Source organism: Dipodomys merriami, unplaced genomic scaffold (genome assembly GCF_024711535.1).
Source record: "Dipodomys merriami isolate MVZ:Mamm:240054 unplaced genomic scaffold, mDipMer1.0.p SCAF_63, whole genome shotgun sequence".
Lineage (NCBI taxonomy): Eukaryota > Metazoa > Chordata > Mammalia > Rodentia > Heteromyidae > Dipodomys > Dipodomys merriami.
The window spans coordinates 7,359,297-7,377,860 of NW_027206213.1; the positions used below are offsets into that span (position 1 = coordinate 7,359,297).

The 18,564-nt window shown below is 40.7% G+C and overlaps 1 protein-coding gene across 3 annotated transcripts in view; it reads left to right on the plus strand.

Annotated features, from left to right (window-relative positions):
- Positions 1-18,564, plus strand: part of LOC138815268 (ubiquitin carboxyl-terminal hydrolase 34) — a 204,784-nt gene that overhangs the window by 10,008 nt on the left and 176,212 nt on the right. For 2 of the 3 annotated variants that reach the window (XM_070004564.1, XM_070004565.1), the window contains exons 2-3: positions 3,832-3,919; positions 13,684-14,104. In XM_070004564.1, coding sequence (XP_069860665.1) covers positions 3,832-3,919; positions 13,684-14,104 — 509 coding nt within the window. Of the gene's footprint in view, positions 1-3,831; positions 3,920-13,683; positions 14,105-18,564 lie in introns of those variants that run through there. The other variant, XM_070004566.1, reaches the window with a different exon arrangement.

Below are 18,564 nucleotides of genomic sequence, written 5' to 3' on the forward strand. Positions count from 1 at the left end.
ATATAACTACAACCATAGAATCTTTGACAAAGCTTGTGATACATATTAAAGAGAGCTTTATATATATATATATATATTTTTTTTTTTTTTGGTCAGTTGTGGGGCTTGAATTCTGGGCTTGGGCACTATCCCTGCGCTTTTCAGCTCAAGGCGAGCGCTCTACCGCTTGAGCCACAGTGCCACTTTTGATTTTTCTGGTGGTTAATTGGAGATGAGTCTCATGGACTTTTCTGCCCCAGCTGGCTTTGAACCGTGATCCTCAGATCTCAGCCTCCTGAGTAGCTAGGATTACAGGCATGAGCCACCTGCGCCCGGCTTCAATAAATGGTATTGGGAGAACTGCACATCTACATGCATAAGTATGAAACTAGATCACAATTTCTCATCTTATGCAAGAATCAATTGAAAATTTCTCAAAGACGTTTCTGTAAGACATGGGACTTTGGAACTGCTACAGAAAAACATAGGGAAAACACTTGAAGATGAAGACACAAGCAACATTTGTGTGAGTGTGAGCACTTGCACATTTTTTTTTTTTTTTTTTTTGGTCGGTCGTGGGACTTGAACTCTGGGCCTGGGTGCTGTCCCTCAGCTCTTCAGCTCAAGGCGAGCGCTCTACCACTTGAGCTACAGCACCACTTCCGGTTTTCTGGTGGTTTATTGGAGATAGGAGTCTCACGGTCTCTCCTGCCCGGGCTGGCTTTGAACTGCGATCCTCAGATCTCAGCCTCCTGAGTAGCTAGGATTACAGGCGTGAGCCACCAGCGCCCGGCTCACTTGCACATTTGTGTCCACATGCATGTGTCATCTTGGGGCTTGAACTTCAGGGCCTGGATGTTGTCCTTGAGCTTTTTTGCTCAAGACTAGTGCTCTACCACTTGTCACAGTTTCACATGCAGCTATTTAATTGGAGCTGGACACCAGTGGCTCATGCCTGTAGTCCTGGCAACTCAGTAAGCTGAATTCTGATGGTCTTAAGTTCAAAGCCAACCTGGACAGATGGATCAGAAGACTGGTATGCAATTAGCCACCCACCAAAAAGCCTGAAGTGTATGCATGATTTAATCAGTAGAGTGCCGGCCAGGAGAGAAAAAGCAGAGAAAGAGTTGCACAAAGGCCTAAGTTCAAACTCCAGCACTGGCAACGAATAAAGTATGAAGAAATGTTCAACTTCATTAGTTGTGAAGGAAATACAAATAAATGAATTGAGATATCTTGCCCCACTTAGAATGGCTAGCAAAAAAGAAAGAGGATCAAGAACTGCTAGTTAAGATGTGTGTAATAAAGGAACCCTTATACAGTGTTTGTTGGTAGGAATGTAAATAATGTGTTTAGGTGGAAATTAGCATGAAGGATCCTCAAAAACTAAAAATAGAACTACTTTATGATTTTGGCATTATCACTCCTGGGCCTATATTGGAAGTAACCTTGTAAGTCAGTATATAATAGAGATATTATCTGCACACTGATGTTTATTTCAGCACTATTCACAGTAGCCAAATTGTGGAGTCAGTTTGTGCCCATCAACTGGTGAATGGATAAAGACAATATAGAATATATACAATGTAGTATTAATCAGCTAAAAAGAATGAAATTGGCCTGGGAAATATGGCTGCAGTTGGTATAGCCCTTACTCTAGACACTGAATTCACACCCAAGTCCCATAAAAAAATTGAAAAAAAATATGGAAATATGTTATTTTCAGGAAAAAGGATGAAACTGTTAAATAATCCAGACTTAAATATTCCTTGTTCTCTCATGCACAGACTAGACATACACACATGTATCACATGAATGTAAAAAGGGGCCTGGTTTTTTTTTTTTTGAGGGGAGAGAACCAGTGGGAAGGGGAAAGAAGTTGGATGGGGCCCATGCATATGATCAAAGTATAGTATGTGTACACAGGAAAATAGTTTAATGAAACTTGCCAAAGATTGAAAGAGTTCAAGTCCCAGGACTGGCAAAAAAAAAAAAAAAAGGCTTACTGTCCCCAATCTTTTGTATAATATAACATTTTACACTAGAAGATATTAGTTGGACATTAGTCCAACTGTACTATTTATTTGCCAATAGTGGGGCTTGAACTTAGGGCCTTATGACCATACTTGGCTCTTTTGTTCAACCTTGGCACTGTATCACTTGAGCCATACCACTTAAGCATTTTGCTAGTTTTTTGAAGAGTGTCTTGGATTTGTCTGCCTGAGCTGGTTTCCAAATGGGACCCTCAGCTCTGAGACTCACAGAGCCACCAGTGTCTGGCATCCAGATTCACTTTTTGATTTTATTTTGTAATATCAAGGATTGAACAGTCTTGTACATGCTAATATGCAAGTGCTCTACCATTTAGCCTTGTCCCCAGCAAACCACTTTTTTTTTTTTGGTCATGAGGCTTGAACTCTGAGCCTGGGTGCTGTCCCTGAGCTCTTCAGCCCAAGGCGAGCACTCTACCACTTGAGTCACAGCACCACTTCTGGTTTCATGGTGGTTAATTGGAGATAATAGTCTCATAGATTTTCCTGCCTGGGCTGGCTCTGAAGCATGATCCTCAGATCTCAGCCTGCTGAGTAGCTAGGATTATAGGTATGAGCTACCAGACCCCAGCTTCCAGCAAGCTACTTTTAAAATACAGTTTCGGTGTCCAGTTTAGGATCTTTTCATAGTGAAACATACCGTTTTTGAAATTCAGTGGAGATCAGTCAGAAAGTTGAGGAGAGAGTTTAATAGTGGGATGTTGGGGTTTTTTTTTTTTTTTTTTTTGCTGGTCATGGGGCTTGAACTCTGGGCTTGGGCACTATCCCTCAGCTCTTCAGCTCAAGGTGAGAGCACTCTACCGCAGTGCCACTTCCGGTTTTCTAGTGGTTTATTGGAGATAGGAGTCTGGAGTGGCTTTGAACCGTGATCCTCAGATCTCAGCCTCTTCAGTAGCTAGGATTACAGGCGTGAGCCACCAGCGCCCGGTGGGATACTGGATTTTTAAGAGAAAGAAGCAACCTTGACCAAACTGGCGTCTTTAGGAAACAACTTATTTTCCCTATGAAGGGGAAAATAGACATTAAAATTGGGTTGTCAGAATCTAATAATTTAAGGGAGGCCTTGTGGAGAGATCTAGGGTTTAAGGAAGGGATGCTGCTGAGCTACCACTGGTACTGCTGGTAGAGGGACCTCAAGACTGGTTGTTTGAATTCTAAGAGAAACTTTGCAGATGGAACCAGTGCTATTGTTGTTTTTCTGTATCTCAAGCTACAAGCTCTCTTTCTCTCCTTTAGTTCTAGCGTCTCATAGGCATCAGGAAGATCTTAACAGGAAGCCAGCTGGATATAAAAGTATAGCTTTCAGAGGTCCCAGCACCTATACCACAAAGCATAAAACAGAAGAGTAGATTTGGATTTGAGATAAGAAACCAGCAAATGTTACCTTCTTCATGCATCTAATGTTAGGAATCTGTTTTTAAACTCAGATTCATCAGTAACACAAGATTGATTGACTTAAGTGTATTTGTGATGGGTACTGGTGACTCATACCTGTAAATTCTAGGTATACAGGAAAGGCTGAGATCTGAAGATCAGGGTATGAAGCCAGTCAGGGCATGAAAGTCCCTAAGATTCTTACCTCTCACTAAGTACCAAAAAAGCCAGAAATGGAGCTGTGTCTAAGTGGTAGAGCACAAGCCCTGAGCAAAATAATATCAGGGACAGTGCCCAGGCCTGAGTTCAAGCTCCAGGACTGGCACACAAAAAAAAACACAAAAAAAATTGCAAATTGAGGTTTTTGTTTTTGTATTGGCTTTAACATTGGTTTAGCATTATTCATAATTATTTTTCTTTATTTCAGTATCAGATATAGAAGGTGGTGATGGACTGCAGCTTAGGAAGGAACATACTCTCAAAATTTTTGCTTATATCAATTCCTGGACACAGAGGTATGCATTTTTCTGTATTTTGAAGATTAACTTTATGAGTTATATTTTGAATTGCCTTTGTTTGTCATCAAGTTCTCTTCTTGGATGTTGCATTGTTGCATTAGATACCTTTGGCTTTAAGTGGATGTTTATCTGTACTTAAAATCATCTTTATCCTCACACTAAGAATCTTCACTTAAGTGCCTATCCAATTTAAATAATCTTTCTAAAATTTTTATGAGTAAGAATGTTATCCACTGTTGCCCACAGTATTATGTACAATGATCAGTGAACATATTGAATATGGTGGCACAAGAGAATGTCCTGAGGTACACATTATAGCAGGCTAGCTAATCATAGAGTTTAGCAAGAATAGTTAATTTCAAATATCAGTTGCTCTATAGTAGTGTACTTTTTTTTTTTTTTTGTCAGTGGTGGGGCTTGAACTCTGGGCTTGGGCGCTGTCCCTCAGCTCTTTAGCTCAAGGCAAGCGTTCTACAGCTTGAGCCACAGTGCCACTTCTAGTTTTCTAGGGGTTTTATTGGAGATAGGAGTGTCACGGACTTTCCTGCCCAGGCTGGCTTTGAACCGAGATCCTGGGATCTCAGCCTCCTGAGGAGCTAGGATTACAGGCGCCCGGCTAGTAGTATACTTTTTAAAAGAATTTTTTCCTTCATCTGTAAAATTACACATTGTTTAAGAAAAGCTTGTAGGTTTTAATTATCTAAAACTGGTATGTTGTTAAAAGAAATCTAACAGAATGAATGCGCTTGTCAAGGTATACTGTATATACCTATAGAATGACTATAATGTAGTATTGTACATTTAAAACATTGTACTATTATTATATGCTAAGAAAATACACTGGTATATCATCAGTTTTAGCATCTCTTTTTTTTTTTTGTTCCTGGGGCTTGAACTCTGGGCCTGGATGCTGTCCCTCAGCTCTTCAGCTCCAGGCGAGCACTCTACCACTTGAGCTACAGCGCCACTTCTGGTTTTCTTTTTCTTTTTCTTTTTTTTGGGGGGGGGGGTCCGGTCGTGGGGCCTGAACTCTGGGCCTGGGGCTGTCTCTCAGCTTTTCAGCTCAAGGCTAGTGCTCTACCACTTGAGCCACAGCGCCTCTTCAGCTCCAGGCGAGCACTCTACCACTTGAGCTACAGCGCCACTTCTGGTTTTCTTTTTCTTTTTTTTTTTTTTGGGGGGGGGTCCGGTCGTGGGGCCTGAACTCTGGGCCTGGGCGCTGTCCCTCAGCTCTTCAGCTCAAGGCTAGTGCTTTACCACTTGAGCCACAGCGCCACTTCCAGCTTTTTTTCTTTTTGCTTATGTGGTGCTGAGGAATCGAACCCAGGGCCTCAGCATGCAAGGCAAGCGCTCTACCACTGAGCCACCTTCCCAGCCCCCAGTAACTTACTTTTAAAAACAGAGTTTAGAAGCTAATTGCTTTTGAATAGGTTTAGGTATGTGCTCCACATATACAAAAAATAAGGTTTTGTTTTATTTTGGCATCAAGGTGTGTGTGTGTGTGTGTGTGTGTGTGTGTGTGTGTGTGTGTGTGTGTGTGTGTGTGTGTGTGTGTGTGTGTGTGTGTGTGTGTGTGTGTGTGTGTGTGTGTGTGTGTGTGTGTGTGTGTGTGTGTGTGTGTGTGTGTGTGTGTGTGTGTGTGTGTGTGTGTGTGTGTTATGGGTGTTACCTCTGAGCTATTTTTTTGGCCGGTTGTGGGCCTGTTCTGGCTTTTTCTGCTTATGTGGTGTTGGGGAATCAAACTCAGGGCCTCATGCTTGCAAGGCAGTTACTCTACCACTGAGCTACCGTCCTAGGCCCTGTCCCAGAGCTTTTATGCTCAAGGCTAATGCTCTACCACTTGAGACACAGATCCACTTTTGCCTTTTTGTTGATTAATTGGATATAAGAGTATCACAGATTTTCCTCCCTAGGCTGGCTTCAAACCACAGTCCTCACCTCTAAGTCTTCTTAGTAAGATTACAGATGTGAGCCACTGGCACCTGGCTCAAGGACATTTTTGATTTAGGATCTCCTTTTTGTCTGGCAATCTGCCTCTTAGTCTTCCTATTATTGCTTTGATGTCAAGTACTTGCCAATGTGTCCCAGTTCTTTCTTTGGAGATGGAACCTCAAGGATTGTTGGCTTGGACTGGCACTGTGATCCTTCCAGTCCTTCCGTGTAGCTTTAGGATTCCACTGTGCCCAGCTTTGGGTCTTAAAAACTTTACTTTGAACTGTGAGCCTTCCAACCTCTGCCTCCCAAGTAGCTAGGTTTACAGGTGTGACTGCATTCAAAAAAAAGTCACTTGGAGCCTGGCGCTGGTGGCTCATGCCTGTAATCCTAGCTACTCAGGAGGTTGATATATGAGGATCACAGTTCAAAGCCAGCCCTAACAGGAAAATTTGTGAGACTCTCATCCCCAGTAAACCACCAGAAAACCGAAAGTGGTGCTGTGGCCCAAGTGGTAGAGCACTAGCCTTGAGCTGAAGAGCTCAGGGACAGTGCCCAGGCCCAGAGTTAAAGCTTCACAACTGAGAAAAAAAAAACAAACTTTATGTTTTAAAATGTAAGCCCTCAGGTGGATAATAAAATTTTAATAAGGCTAGAAAGTAATAGTTGTAAGAACTATAAAGGCAGTAAAGTCTGGTATAAGGGTATGAATGATATTGGTGAATACAAGCAATCTATACTGTTAAAATGTAAATGATAAAGTAGCTATGATTAATTAATTAATTTTTGTCAGTTGTGGGGCTTGAACTCTGGGCCTGGGTGCTGTCCCTCAGCTCTTCATCTCAAGGCGAGCGCTCTACCACTTGACACAGCACCACTTACTGTTGTTCTGGTAGTTTGTTGGAGATAAGAGTCTCACAGACGTTCCTGCCCAGGCTGGCTTTGAGCCATGATTCTCAGATCTCAGCCTCTTGAGTTGCTAGGATTACAGACTTGAGCCACCGATGCTCAGCTTCATGTGAATTATTTTCCTTGTATGGATCACTAATTTTTTCCCCAACTCTCTAACCCTTTTTAGTTTGATGTTATTTTTCTCCCACAGACTTATGTCGTGTTTTTTCATTTTTTTCCTGCTTCAGTCTGTATTGATTGCTCTCAAGGATTGCTAAACATTTATTTCCTTTTCTGATTTTATTTATTTATTTTTGCCTGTCCTGGGGCTTAATTTCAGGGACTGGGCCCTGTCCCTGAGCTTCTTTGCTCAAGGCTAGCACTCTTATCATTTGAGCCACAGAACCACTTCCAGCTTTTTCTGTTCATGTGGTACTGAGCTGGGGCTTCATGTGTGCCAGACTAGCACTCTACCCCTAAGCCAATTTCCTACCCCTCTGATCTCATCTTAAAATTACTTTTCTTGTATATTGAATGTACAGTGTAATTCCAGTTTTTAGTCTTTTTTTTTTTTTTTTTTTGGTCCGTTGTGGGGCTTGGGTGCTGTCCCTGCACTCACTCTTCAGCTCAAGGCAAGCGCTCTGCTGCTTGAGCCACAGCGCCACTTCGGGTTTTCTATTGGAGATAAGAGTCTCACAGACTCTCCTGCCTGGGCTGGCTTTGAACCTCGATCTTCAGATCTCAGCCTGCTAAGTTGCTAGGATTAGAGGCGTGAGCCACCGACGCCTGTCAGTTTTTTTGATTCATATACTTGTTAAGAACATTTTTTCCCCCTTTTTTCTTTTTTTTGTGGCAAGCAGGTAGTTAGTACTGGAACTTGAACTCAATTTGGTACTTCTCCTTGGCTTTTTTACCCAAATCCAGTGCTCTACCATTTGGGTTACAACTCCACTTCTGGCATTTTCCTGGCTAATTGAAGATAAGAATCTCCAGTCTATCTAGGTTGGCCTCCAGCTAAGATTCTAAGATATCAGCCTCCTGAGTAGTTCGGATTGTAAGTGTGAGTCACCAGTGCTTGGTGAGAAAGACTTCTAAGAAAAAATACATAGGCAAAATGTACTTTTTATACTTTATAGGGCTAAATTTTTTTTCTACACATGAATGAAAAGCTTTTTTTTGGATACTGAATTTTATGTGGAAAATGGTTTTCTATCATCACTGTGAAGTATAGCACTCTATTGCATTGTAGGTACTAATACTGATTTGTGGAAGTATTGGCTGTTTTGTTTTTGTCGGTCATGGAGCTTGAACTCTGGGTCTGGGCACTGTTCCTCAGCTCTTCAGCTCAAGGCTAGGGCTCTACTGCTTGAGCCACAGAGCCACTTCCGGTTTTCTGTTGGTTTATTGGAGATAAGAGTCTCTTGGACTTTCCTGTCTGGGCTGGCTTTGAACCATGATCCTTAGATCTCAGCCTCCTGAGTAGCCAGGATTACAGGTATGAGCCACCAGTGCCTGACTGAACATTTTTATTTGGTAATTTTCTCACTTTATACTTTCTGTTGCTTTTTTTTTTTTTTTTTTTCCTTTTTTTTGTCAGTCATGGGGCTTGAACTCTAGGCCTGGGCACTTTACCTGTGCTCTTCAGCTCAAGGCGAGTACTTGTACTGCTTGAGCCACAGCACCACTTCCTTTCTGTTTTGTCTTTTAGGAACTGTTATTATTACTTTGCTATAAGTCTTGCTCTGACAGGATTGTATTTTGTAATCCATATTTGTTTTCATTATCATTTCATTCTTGTCTACTCAGCATAAGTTGGATTTAAGACCTTTTTTCCCTTTTTTGCATTTTATGAATTCAGTTCTACCAATCATTTTGCTGTTGTTTTTATCTGTCTTTGTAGAGCAGGTTTTTTGAAAATTCTTGTTATCTTCGGCTATTCTTTTATGGTTGAGTGAACCATTAAGCTGGGTGCTACTGGTGGCTTATACCTTTAATCCTAGTTACTCAGGAGGCTGAGATCTAAGGATCTTTGTTTAGAAGCTAGCTCAAGGGGCTGGGAAGTTGGCTCAGTGGTAGAGCGCTTGCCTTGCATGCCTGAGGCCCTGGGTTCGATTCCTCAGCACCACATAAGCAAAAAGAAAAAAGCCGGAAGTGGCGCTGTGGCTCAAGTGGTAGAGCACTGGCCTTGAGCTGAAGAGCTGAGGGACAGTGCTCAGGCCCAGAGTTCAGGCCCCACAACCGGACCAAAAAAAAAAAAAAAAAGAAGCTAGCTCAAGGAGGAAAGTCTGAGACTCCTCTCTGTCTCTGTCTCTCTTGTCTCACACACACACACACACACACACACACACACACACACACACACACACACACACACACACACACACACACACACACACACACACACACACACACACACACACACACACACACACACACACACACACACACACACACACACACACACACACACACACACACACACAGCTGGAAAGTGGAGCTGTGGCTCAAGTGGTAGAGCTCTAGCCTTGAGTTAAAAGCTAAAAACACACACACACACACACGCACACACACACGCACACACACACGCACACGGAAAGTGGAGCTGTGGCTCAAGTGGTAGAGCTCTAGCCTTGAGTTAAAAGCTAAATGTCAGTGCCCAGGTCTTGAGTTCTAGCCCCAGTAGGGGTATATGAGAAAAAGGGAAGGGAGGAGACATAGGAAGGGGGAGAAAGGGAAGGAGCTGGAAGGAAAGACAGGGAGAGCAACTAAAAAGTGGATTGGCTGTTCTCTGTGGGTAGAACATCTCTCAATGTTGGTCTACTTTGTATGTGAGGATAAACTGGCTTTTCTCTTAGAATATTTGTATTCTCTAAGGTATACATCCTTTAGTGTTTGGCCATGAGAAATGTTAATCTGGTTGTTGGACATCAAAATATATTCTCACTGAGTCCTGTTTTTTGCCCCATGTTTCACCCTTATGTTCAGAGATGTTTGGAGCTTTTTTTTTTTAAACTAAGTAGTTGTACAATAAAGTTTCAATTTCATAAGTCAAGTTATAAGTACAGGACATCTTGATCAATGTCACCCCTTCCATTATTCTCTCTCATTTTCCCCCCTTCCCATCTTTACATTCAATTTACATAGTTCATTTTTTACATAGTGTACATTGAATATAATGACTAATGACTGCATTTGCTTACCCTTCCTCCTTTGTGTACCCCCCCCCATTGTTCTTCACCATGTTTCTGCTTCATGGTATATATTTTGTTACGAGAATTCATTAATTGTTCAGAGGAGTTTCACAATTGGACTCCTTCCTTAAGTATGACATTTTGTAGTCAGTCTGTGTGTATATGCATAATACCCTGTGTATATTATCATGTATGTTTGTATTTTATTTAAGTTTTGGGTCTGACCTTGGAGCTTGAACTCAGGGCCTGGGCCTGTCCTTGAGCTTCATTGCTCAAAATTACTGCCTGAGCTACAGTATTACTTACTAGCTTTTTTTTGTAGTTAATTGGTGGTAAAAGTTTCACTTAATTTCCTGCCTGGGCTGAAATCAATCCTCACATCTCAGCCTCCTAAGTAGCTAGGATTATAAGTATGAGCTGGTGCTGGTTGTGTTTGTATATTAGATCTAATTTTCATGTATGAGAGAAATAGGCACTGCTTGTCTCTATGACCCTGACTTCACTTAACATTTTTCCTAAGTCTGACCCATTTCCCTGCAAATGATATGTTATTCTTTCTGATAGATGCGTAAAATTCCATTGTATATATTGATCCACTAATTTGTTGTAGGGTTTCTAGGCTGTTTTCATGACTTGGCTATTGTGAATAGCACAACAATGAACATGGGTGTGCAAATATATTTACAGCATCCTGTAATGCCCTTGGTAGATGCCCTAGAGTAGTATCTCTGGATCATAGGGTATTTTTTTTTGGGGGGGGGTCCGGTTGTGGGGCCTGAACTCTGGGCATGGGCACTGTCCCTCAGCTTTTCAGCTCAAGGCTACCACTCTACCACTTGAGCCACAGGGCCACTTTTGGCTTTTTTTTCTCTTTGCTTATGTGGTGCTGGGGAATCGAACCCAGGGCCTCATGCATGCAGGGCAAGCGCTCTACCACTGAGCCACCTTCCCAGCCCCATAGGGTATTTTTATGTTTAGTTTTTTGAGTACTCTCCAGACTGCCCTCTAGAGTGGTTGTACTAATTTATATTCCCATCAACAATGTGAAAGGGTTTCTTCTTCCTTCCTCTCCCCTCCAACCCCAGCATTTTTCTTTTTTGGGGGGTGGGGGCGGTCAGGGCCTGAGTGCTGTCCTTGATCTCTTTGGTCAAGATTAGCACTCTACTTCCTTGAGCCACAGCTCCCCTTCTTGCTTTTCTGGTAGTTAATTGGAGCTAAGAGTCTCAGGGACTTTACTGCCCGGGCTGGCTTTGAACCACAGTCCTCAGATCTCAGCCTTCTAAATAGCTAGGCTTATAGGCATGAGCCATCAGCACCAGCCATAAGATTCTTACCTCCACTCAGCCACCCAAAAGGACCTGAAGTGGAGCTCTGACTCAAGTGATGAGTGCTAGCCTTAAGTAAAAATGCTCAAGAATATCTTTTAATTATCTTCTGTAGTACTGGTTTGGTGGCAATAAATTGTTTTAATTTTTCTTCATTATGGAATGTTTTTATTTGTCCTTTAGTTGTGAAGGAGAGCTTTGTTGGGTATAGTATTCTTGGTTGGTAGTTGTTTGCCTTTAGTGTTTGGCCTACATCATTCCAGGCTCTTCATGCTTTCGTGGTCTCAGCTAAGAAATCTGTAGTTACTCTGACAGCTTTTAGAATCTTTTCCTTGTTCTCTATTGATCCTGTGTGGATTACAATGTGGTAATGGGATGTTCTTTTCTGGTCTGGTTTGTTTGGTGTTCTAAAGGCTTCTTGTCTGAATAGGCCTATCTTTTTGGATGTTTGGAACTTCCCTGGTAGAATTCTGTTAAATATGTGTCCTACCCTTTAGTTGCTTGCTCTTGTCCTTCCTCAATATCTACCAGTCTCAAATTAGGTCTTCTAATTGAATCTGAAAATCAACAAGAACCTGTTATTGGCAGAGAAAATATTCCTTACGAAAGGACCATATAATGTAGTAAGAATAGATGAGGCACAGCTCATGGCAGGAGTTACCAGACACTTCTCAGTCTTCTCTCAATATCAATAGAAATGTATTAGTGCTTGTGTAAGGATTGTGAAGTTTTAAAGCTTGAAGTAAAAATAACAAAAAAGATCTATTTGTCATATTTACAAGGTGTAATTATGCTTGGTTTATTACTCCAGATAAGAGAATAGTTTTAGGAAATAGAAAATTTTACAAATTAAAGGTGTTTGCCAAGTTTTGTTGTACTTACTTGATATCTTACTGTTTTAAAATAAAATGAAATATATTTGCCCCACTTAAAAAAATACTCAGGGACAGTGCATAAGCCCTTGGATTCAAACCGTAAGACTAGCCCTTTCTATGAAAGGGCTTTTAATTCAACATATTAAAGATAATAATAAAAATGTAAAATAATAAAATGCTGAAGTTCATGACTTATCCTTAAAGCTGATTTTCCCTAAACATTGCATAAACAGACTGTTCATCTGAATTGCTTTTGGAACCTTTTTCTTTTTGTAGAAGTTTTTATATTAAGGAATTTTAAAGCTGATGAAGGCCTTCAAAGAAATAACCCTTTCATTTTGTGGCTGAGAAAACAGGCATAATATGTTACAAATTTCTGTGGGCCAAATTAAAAGTATTCTATTTTGAACAAAATATGTCTCACCATGTAGTACCCTAAGCAGGCCTCAAACCAGTAGTATTTCAGTGTTATTCTTCAAGGGCTGCAATTACAGACATGTATCACTGTGCCTGGGTAAAAGTTGTTTGGGTGAGTGTGTGTGTATAGATATATATATATATATTTTTTTTTCTTTTTAAGGTGCTTGTCCTGGGGCATGAACTCAGTCTAGGTGCTGCCCCTTAATTTTTATGCTCAAGGCTAGTGCTCTACCATTCTAACCACAGCTCCATATCCAGCTTTTTTTTTGATGACATGGCTTCAAACTGTGATCTTTAGATCTCAGCCTCCTGAATAGTGAGGATTACAGGTGTAAGCTGCTGGTGCATAGCTTAAAAAATTGTATCTTAACAGTAATATACATTTGTTAACCTTAAAGTTATGAGATGAGAGTTTGGGATTGTTATAACTGGATTATTCTGGCTTGGGTTGTTCATAAGTTTTTTGCTTTTTGTCGGTCGTGGGGCTTGAACTCTGGGCCTGGGCGCTATCCTTCAGCTCTATGAGCTCAAGGCGCTCTACCACTTGAGCCACAGTGCCACTTCTGGTTTTCTGTTGGTTAATTGGAGATTAGAGTCTCATGGACTTTCCTGCCCTGGCTGGCTTTGAACTGTGATAGTCAGATCTCAGCTTCCTGAGTAGCTAGGATTACAGGTGTGAGCCACTGGTGCCCAGCTATAACTAGCTTTCAAAATACTCATTGAATATGTGTTCAGAATTCAGTGAAGAAGCAAAGGAATAGCCCATAATTGTTTTGCCTAAATAAATTCCTTGTGTAAGAAGGATAGATACATACATAAAACTAAAGATGATAGTACTAATCTTCACATGGTGACTTTAACTTAAGTTCCATTTGTAGGTGTGATGTTATCTTTTTGAGCAATTATGGTGCTACTTCAGCAGAAATGAGAAAAAAAAATTTAGATAAAGGGCTAAGAATATAGCTCTGATAGCATGATGAAGGCCCTGGGTTGGAGCCCTATATTATAAAACCAAAGCTTCTCAAAAAGAAGAAAATAAGTTTTAATATTTGCTTTTAAAAAAGTATATTAAAAATAATTGTTGCCTCTAGGAAGCATTTATTTATTGAATTTTTTTTCTCTTATAGGCAATGTCTATGCTGCTTCAAGGAATATAAGCATTTGGAGATTTTTAACCAAGTAGTGTGTGCACTTATTAACTTAGTGATTGCCCAAGTTCAAGTGCTCCGGGACCAGCTTTGTAAACATTGTACTACTATTAACATAGATTCCACGTGGCAAGATGAGAGTAATCAAGCGGAAGAACCACTGACTATAGATAGAGAGTGTAATGAAGGAAGTACAGAAAGACAAAAGTCAATAGAAAAGAAACCAAACTCTACAAGAATTTGTAATCTGACTGAGGAGGAATCTTCAAAGAGCTCTGATCCCTTTAGTTTATGGAGTACAGATGAGAAGGAAAAACTCTTACTATGTGTAGCAAAAATTTTTCAAATTCAGTTTCCCTTATATACTGCTTATAAACATAATACTCATCCTACTATAGAGGTATGTAAAAATAGGTATTGTGAATTTTTAGTATTAGTAAGCTTTAGGTTGGCAGTCTATTTCTTATGAGTGAACTTACTGTTGATGGAAAAATATACTAGTTACTAGTGTTGCCATGATGGTTTCAGTTTTCTCCAGAATATTATATATTAACCTATTTTGAAATTTTGCTCAACCCTATTTATAAATTGAACTCATGAAATTATTAGTGATTGACTTAAACATTTTGATACTGTAGACCTATATTGTCCTTACTGTGACTCTTTCAAGAATGCTTTTTTCTCTTTAATTTTATTATCTCTAAGTAGTTGTACATTTCAGTTTCTTGATAAGTATCATTCCTTTCATAGTTCACCATCTTTAAAAAATTGTTGATTAAGCTGGACAGCAATGGCTCAGCCATCTCAGGCAGGAAAGTCAAAGATACTCTGCACCAGCCTTGCATGGAAAAGCTAAGGGATAGCACCCAGGCTGAGTTCAAGCCCTAGTGCTGGTATGCATCTGTGCACAGACAGACAGACACACAGAGTGATTGTGGTAAAAAAGGCACATAGAATCAATTTCATTCATAGAAACATAGATGATGGGGGGGGAGGGGGAGAGTGAAATTGTCAGGTACTGAGTTCAAATCTTGGTCTCTAACCCAAGAAGAACCCCCAAAACAAAACACATATGACAGACTGTGATAGTGATAATCACTATCATTCTTTTTTTTTTGTTGGTGGTGGTAGGAGGGCTTGAACTCTGGACCTGGGCACTGTCTCTCAGCTCTTCAGCTCAAGGCAAGTGCTCTACCACTTGAGTCACAGTGCCATTTCTGGTTTTCTGAGTGGTTTATTGAGATAAGAGACTCAAGAACTTTCCTACCCAGGATGGTTTTGAACCATGATCCTCAGATCTCAGGCTACTGAGTAACTACAATTACAGGCATGAGCCACCGGTGCACGGCACCACTATCGTTCTTAAATGATAGTGATATTAAGTAATAGTATTCTCCTAGTGATTTTTATAATGATTTTCAAGCATTTGGTAGTTTACCTAAGACTTATTCAGATAGGAATTTCTTTCTAGAAACAACGAATTAAGATAGTTCCATGGTATTGTGTTAGTGATTTAATGAAACAGTTATCTTTTCATATTGGGCATTTACTTTGGTAGTTTTATATGCGTTTATACAGCACTTGGTTTGAGATTTGGTTGGGTGAGTTGAACAAGTCTCACCTGTTTGGTATTTAATGGTTGGTGGTGAATGAAGCTACTTGTATTTTCTCCTTATAGCTTTTGATTTTCCATGAGAACATGAATTTGATTTCTGTCAGATTACAAACAGATTTTATTAGTGTTCAGAGAAGCCAAAAGTAGAAGCTTTAGTAAGGCTTCTTTAAATCCAGCTGCTGAAATGTCATAAAATGAATTTTTCACGTGTGAATTTGCTGCCTTGTGAAGCAGTTCATAAGAGTCAAAGGGGGTAGTGCAATAGATTCCATCTCTGGATGGAAATACAGCTAAAGTTTTTTTTAAAAATTTTATTTTATTTGTGAACATACTAAAGTTTTATTTTATATTTTTGGCTTTCTGTTTCCTGTGACACTGGGATAAGAAAATATGTGACTTTTAGAGAGTGTACCTTTTCTTTTTTTAAACAATACTTGCCTGCTTTTTAGATTAATTCGTTTTATTTAGTTTTTTGGTATTGGCATCTTAGCACAGGGCCTTATACTTGCTAGGCAGGAGCTCTCCTCTAGCTATGCTTATTTGTTTTAAAACTTTCGTACTTCTCTGAACTTTTCTTTGCTTTTTTTAAAAAATTAGAAAATAATTCTTTCATTGTAATCTTCCAGTAATTTCTTTTTCCTTTTTTTTTCCAGTTGGTCATGGGGCTTAAACTCTGGGCGCTGGCCCTGAGCTCTTCAGCTCAAGGCTAGCACTCTACCACTTGAACCACAGCGCCACTTCCAATTTTCTGGTGGTTAATTGGAGAAAAGAGTCTCATGGATGTTCCTGCCTGGGCTGGCTTTGAACCACAGCTCTCAGATCTCAGCTTCCTGAGTAGCTAGGATTATAGGCGTGAGCCAGTGGTACCTGGCATCCAGTAATTTCTTTTTTGTAATATTTTCACATTGAATTTAGGCTAACTACAAAATGGCCCAGGAAATAGATATTTTGTCCTTTAGAGAGTTCTCTTAGCAGTATTTTAAACCAGATTGTGCATGCTTGCCCTCTTTCTCCTTTCCCTTACCTCTTTTGTACTTGTCAGGGCTTGGATGCTGTACCCGAGCTTTTTTGCTCAGGGCCTGCATTTTCTACTCTAACCACAGCTCTACTTTTGGCTCCCCTCCATGTCCTAGGGTTTGAACGCAGAGCCTGGGTGCTGTCTCTGATCTTCTTTTGCTCAAGGCTAGCATTCTACCACTTGAGCCATAGCTCTACTTTCTGGATTTTTCTGAGTAGTTTATTGGAGATATGAGTTTCACAGACTTTTCTGCCCAGGCTGGCTTCCAGCCTGCAATCCTCAGATGTCAGCCTCCTGAGTAGCGAGGATTACAGGCGTGAGCCACCAGCACCCAGTCTTTTCTTTTTTTTCTCTTTTGTAGTTAATTTGCGATAAGAGTCTCACGAACTGCTTGGGCTGGCTTTGCACCTCAATCCTCAATTCTCAGCCTTCTGAGTAGCTTCCTGAGTGGCTTGGATTACAGGCAAGAGTTGCTGGTGCCTGGGTAAATTGTGCTCTTCTAGAATTCTTAGTCTGTTAACTTTGCTGGTAGAAGCTTATTAAAAATATGTTACAAACCAGGTGCCAGTGGCTCACATCTGTAATGCTAGCTTTTTGGGAGACTGAGACAGGGAAGATCAAGGTTTGAGTCCAGCCTGTGCAAAAACAAGAAATGAGTCCTCTTTTTAACTAATAGGCAACTGTGGCACATGCATGTTGTCCCTGATATGTAGGAAGTATAAATAGGTGGACTGCAGTGCAAGCATGAACCTGAGTAGGAAGTGAGATGCTATCTCAAATATAACCAGTGTGAAAAAGCAGTATTATACTTGCCCAAGAAGAACAAGGCTCTGATTTTAAATCCTCCCAAAAGTTGTTAACCATTTTAAAAAAGAATCTTTTTTCAACAATGAAGATCTATCATCTAACCCATAAAAACAAATCTTAAGAACATACTTTAAGAGGCTGGGAAGGTGGCTCAGTGGTAGAGTGCTTGCCTTGCATGCATGAGGCCCTGGGTTTGATTCTTCAGCACCACAAAGCAGAAAAGGCCAGAATTGGTGCTATGACTCAAGTGGTAAAGCACTAGCCTTGAGCTGAAGAGCTGAGGGCCAGTGCCCAGGCTCAGAGTTCAGGCCCCATTACCAACAACAACAAAAAAAGAAAAAAGAACATACTTTAATATCTTCATTTGTTACTAGAATATGCTAGAAATAATCTGGTTAGGAATCTCTATATATTACATTCACGTAGAAATAATTTTTCTCCAGTTAAAAATTTGTTCCAGGGCTGGCAAAGAGGATCAGTGGTAGAGTGCTTGCCTTGCATGCATGGGGCCCTGGGTTCAATTCCTCAGCACCACATAAGCAGAAAAAGCCGGAAGTTGTTCTGTGGCTCAAGTGGTAGAGCACTAGCCTGAGCTGAAGAGCTGAGGGACAGCGCCCAGGCCCAGAGTTCAGGCCCACGACTGACTTTTAAAAAAAAAAACAAACTTGTTCCAAAAGCTGTATGGCAGTAGCTCAGAGGTGAGATATGAGAATTCTTTTTCAAAGCTAGCCTGGGCAGGAAAGTCTGTGAGACTCTAATTTCCAACTAAAAAGCCAGAAGTGGTGCTGTGGCTCAAGTGTTAGAGAGCTATCCTTGAACAAAAGAAAGCTCAGGGACAATGTCCAGGCCCTGAGTTCAAGCCTTAGGATCAGTACACGTGCCTGCGCACCTCCCTCCCCCCCCCCTCCCAAAATTGCTAATGAGTCGGGCACTGGTGACTTACACTTGTTATTCTAGTTACTCACAAGGCTGAGATTGAGGCTCAGAACTAACCAGGGCAGGAAAGTCTGTCAAATTCTGGTCTCTGATTACCAGAAAATTTCATGACAGTGTCTAGGCCCTGATCAGTTCAAGCCTCAGGATGAGCATTAAAAAAAATCCTTAATAATAGAATTGTAATTAGTACTATACTGCAATTTTGTTTCTAAAATGTCCAAAAGTGATGTCTGTAAATGTAGTCATAGTTATACTGAAAAAGAAGTTTAAGCTGGCTCACATCTGTAATCCTAGCTACTTAGGAGGCTGAGATCTGAGGATCGTAGGTTGAAGCCAGACCAGGAAGGAAAGTCCATGAGACTTTTCTCTCCAATTACTGAAAAAGCCAGAAATGGCACTGTGGTTTAAGGGCTAGAGTGTTAGCTTTGAGTAAAAAGGAGCCTAGGGACAGCTTCCAGGCCCAGAGTTCAAGCCACAGGACCAG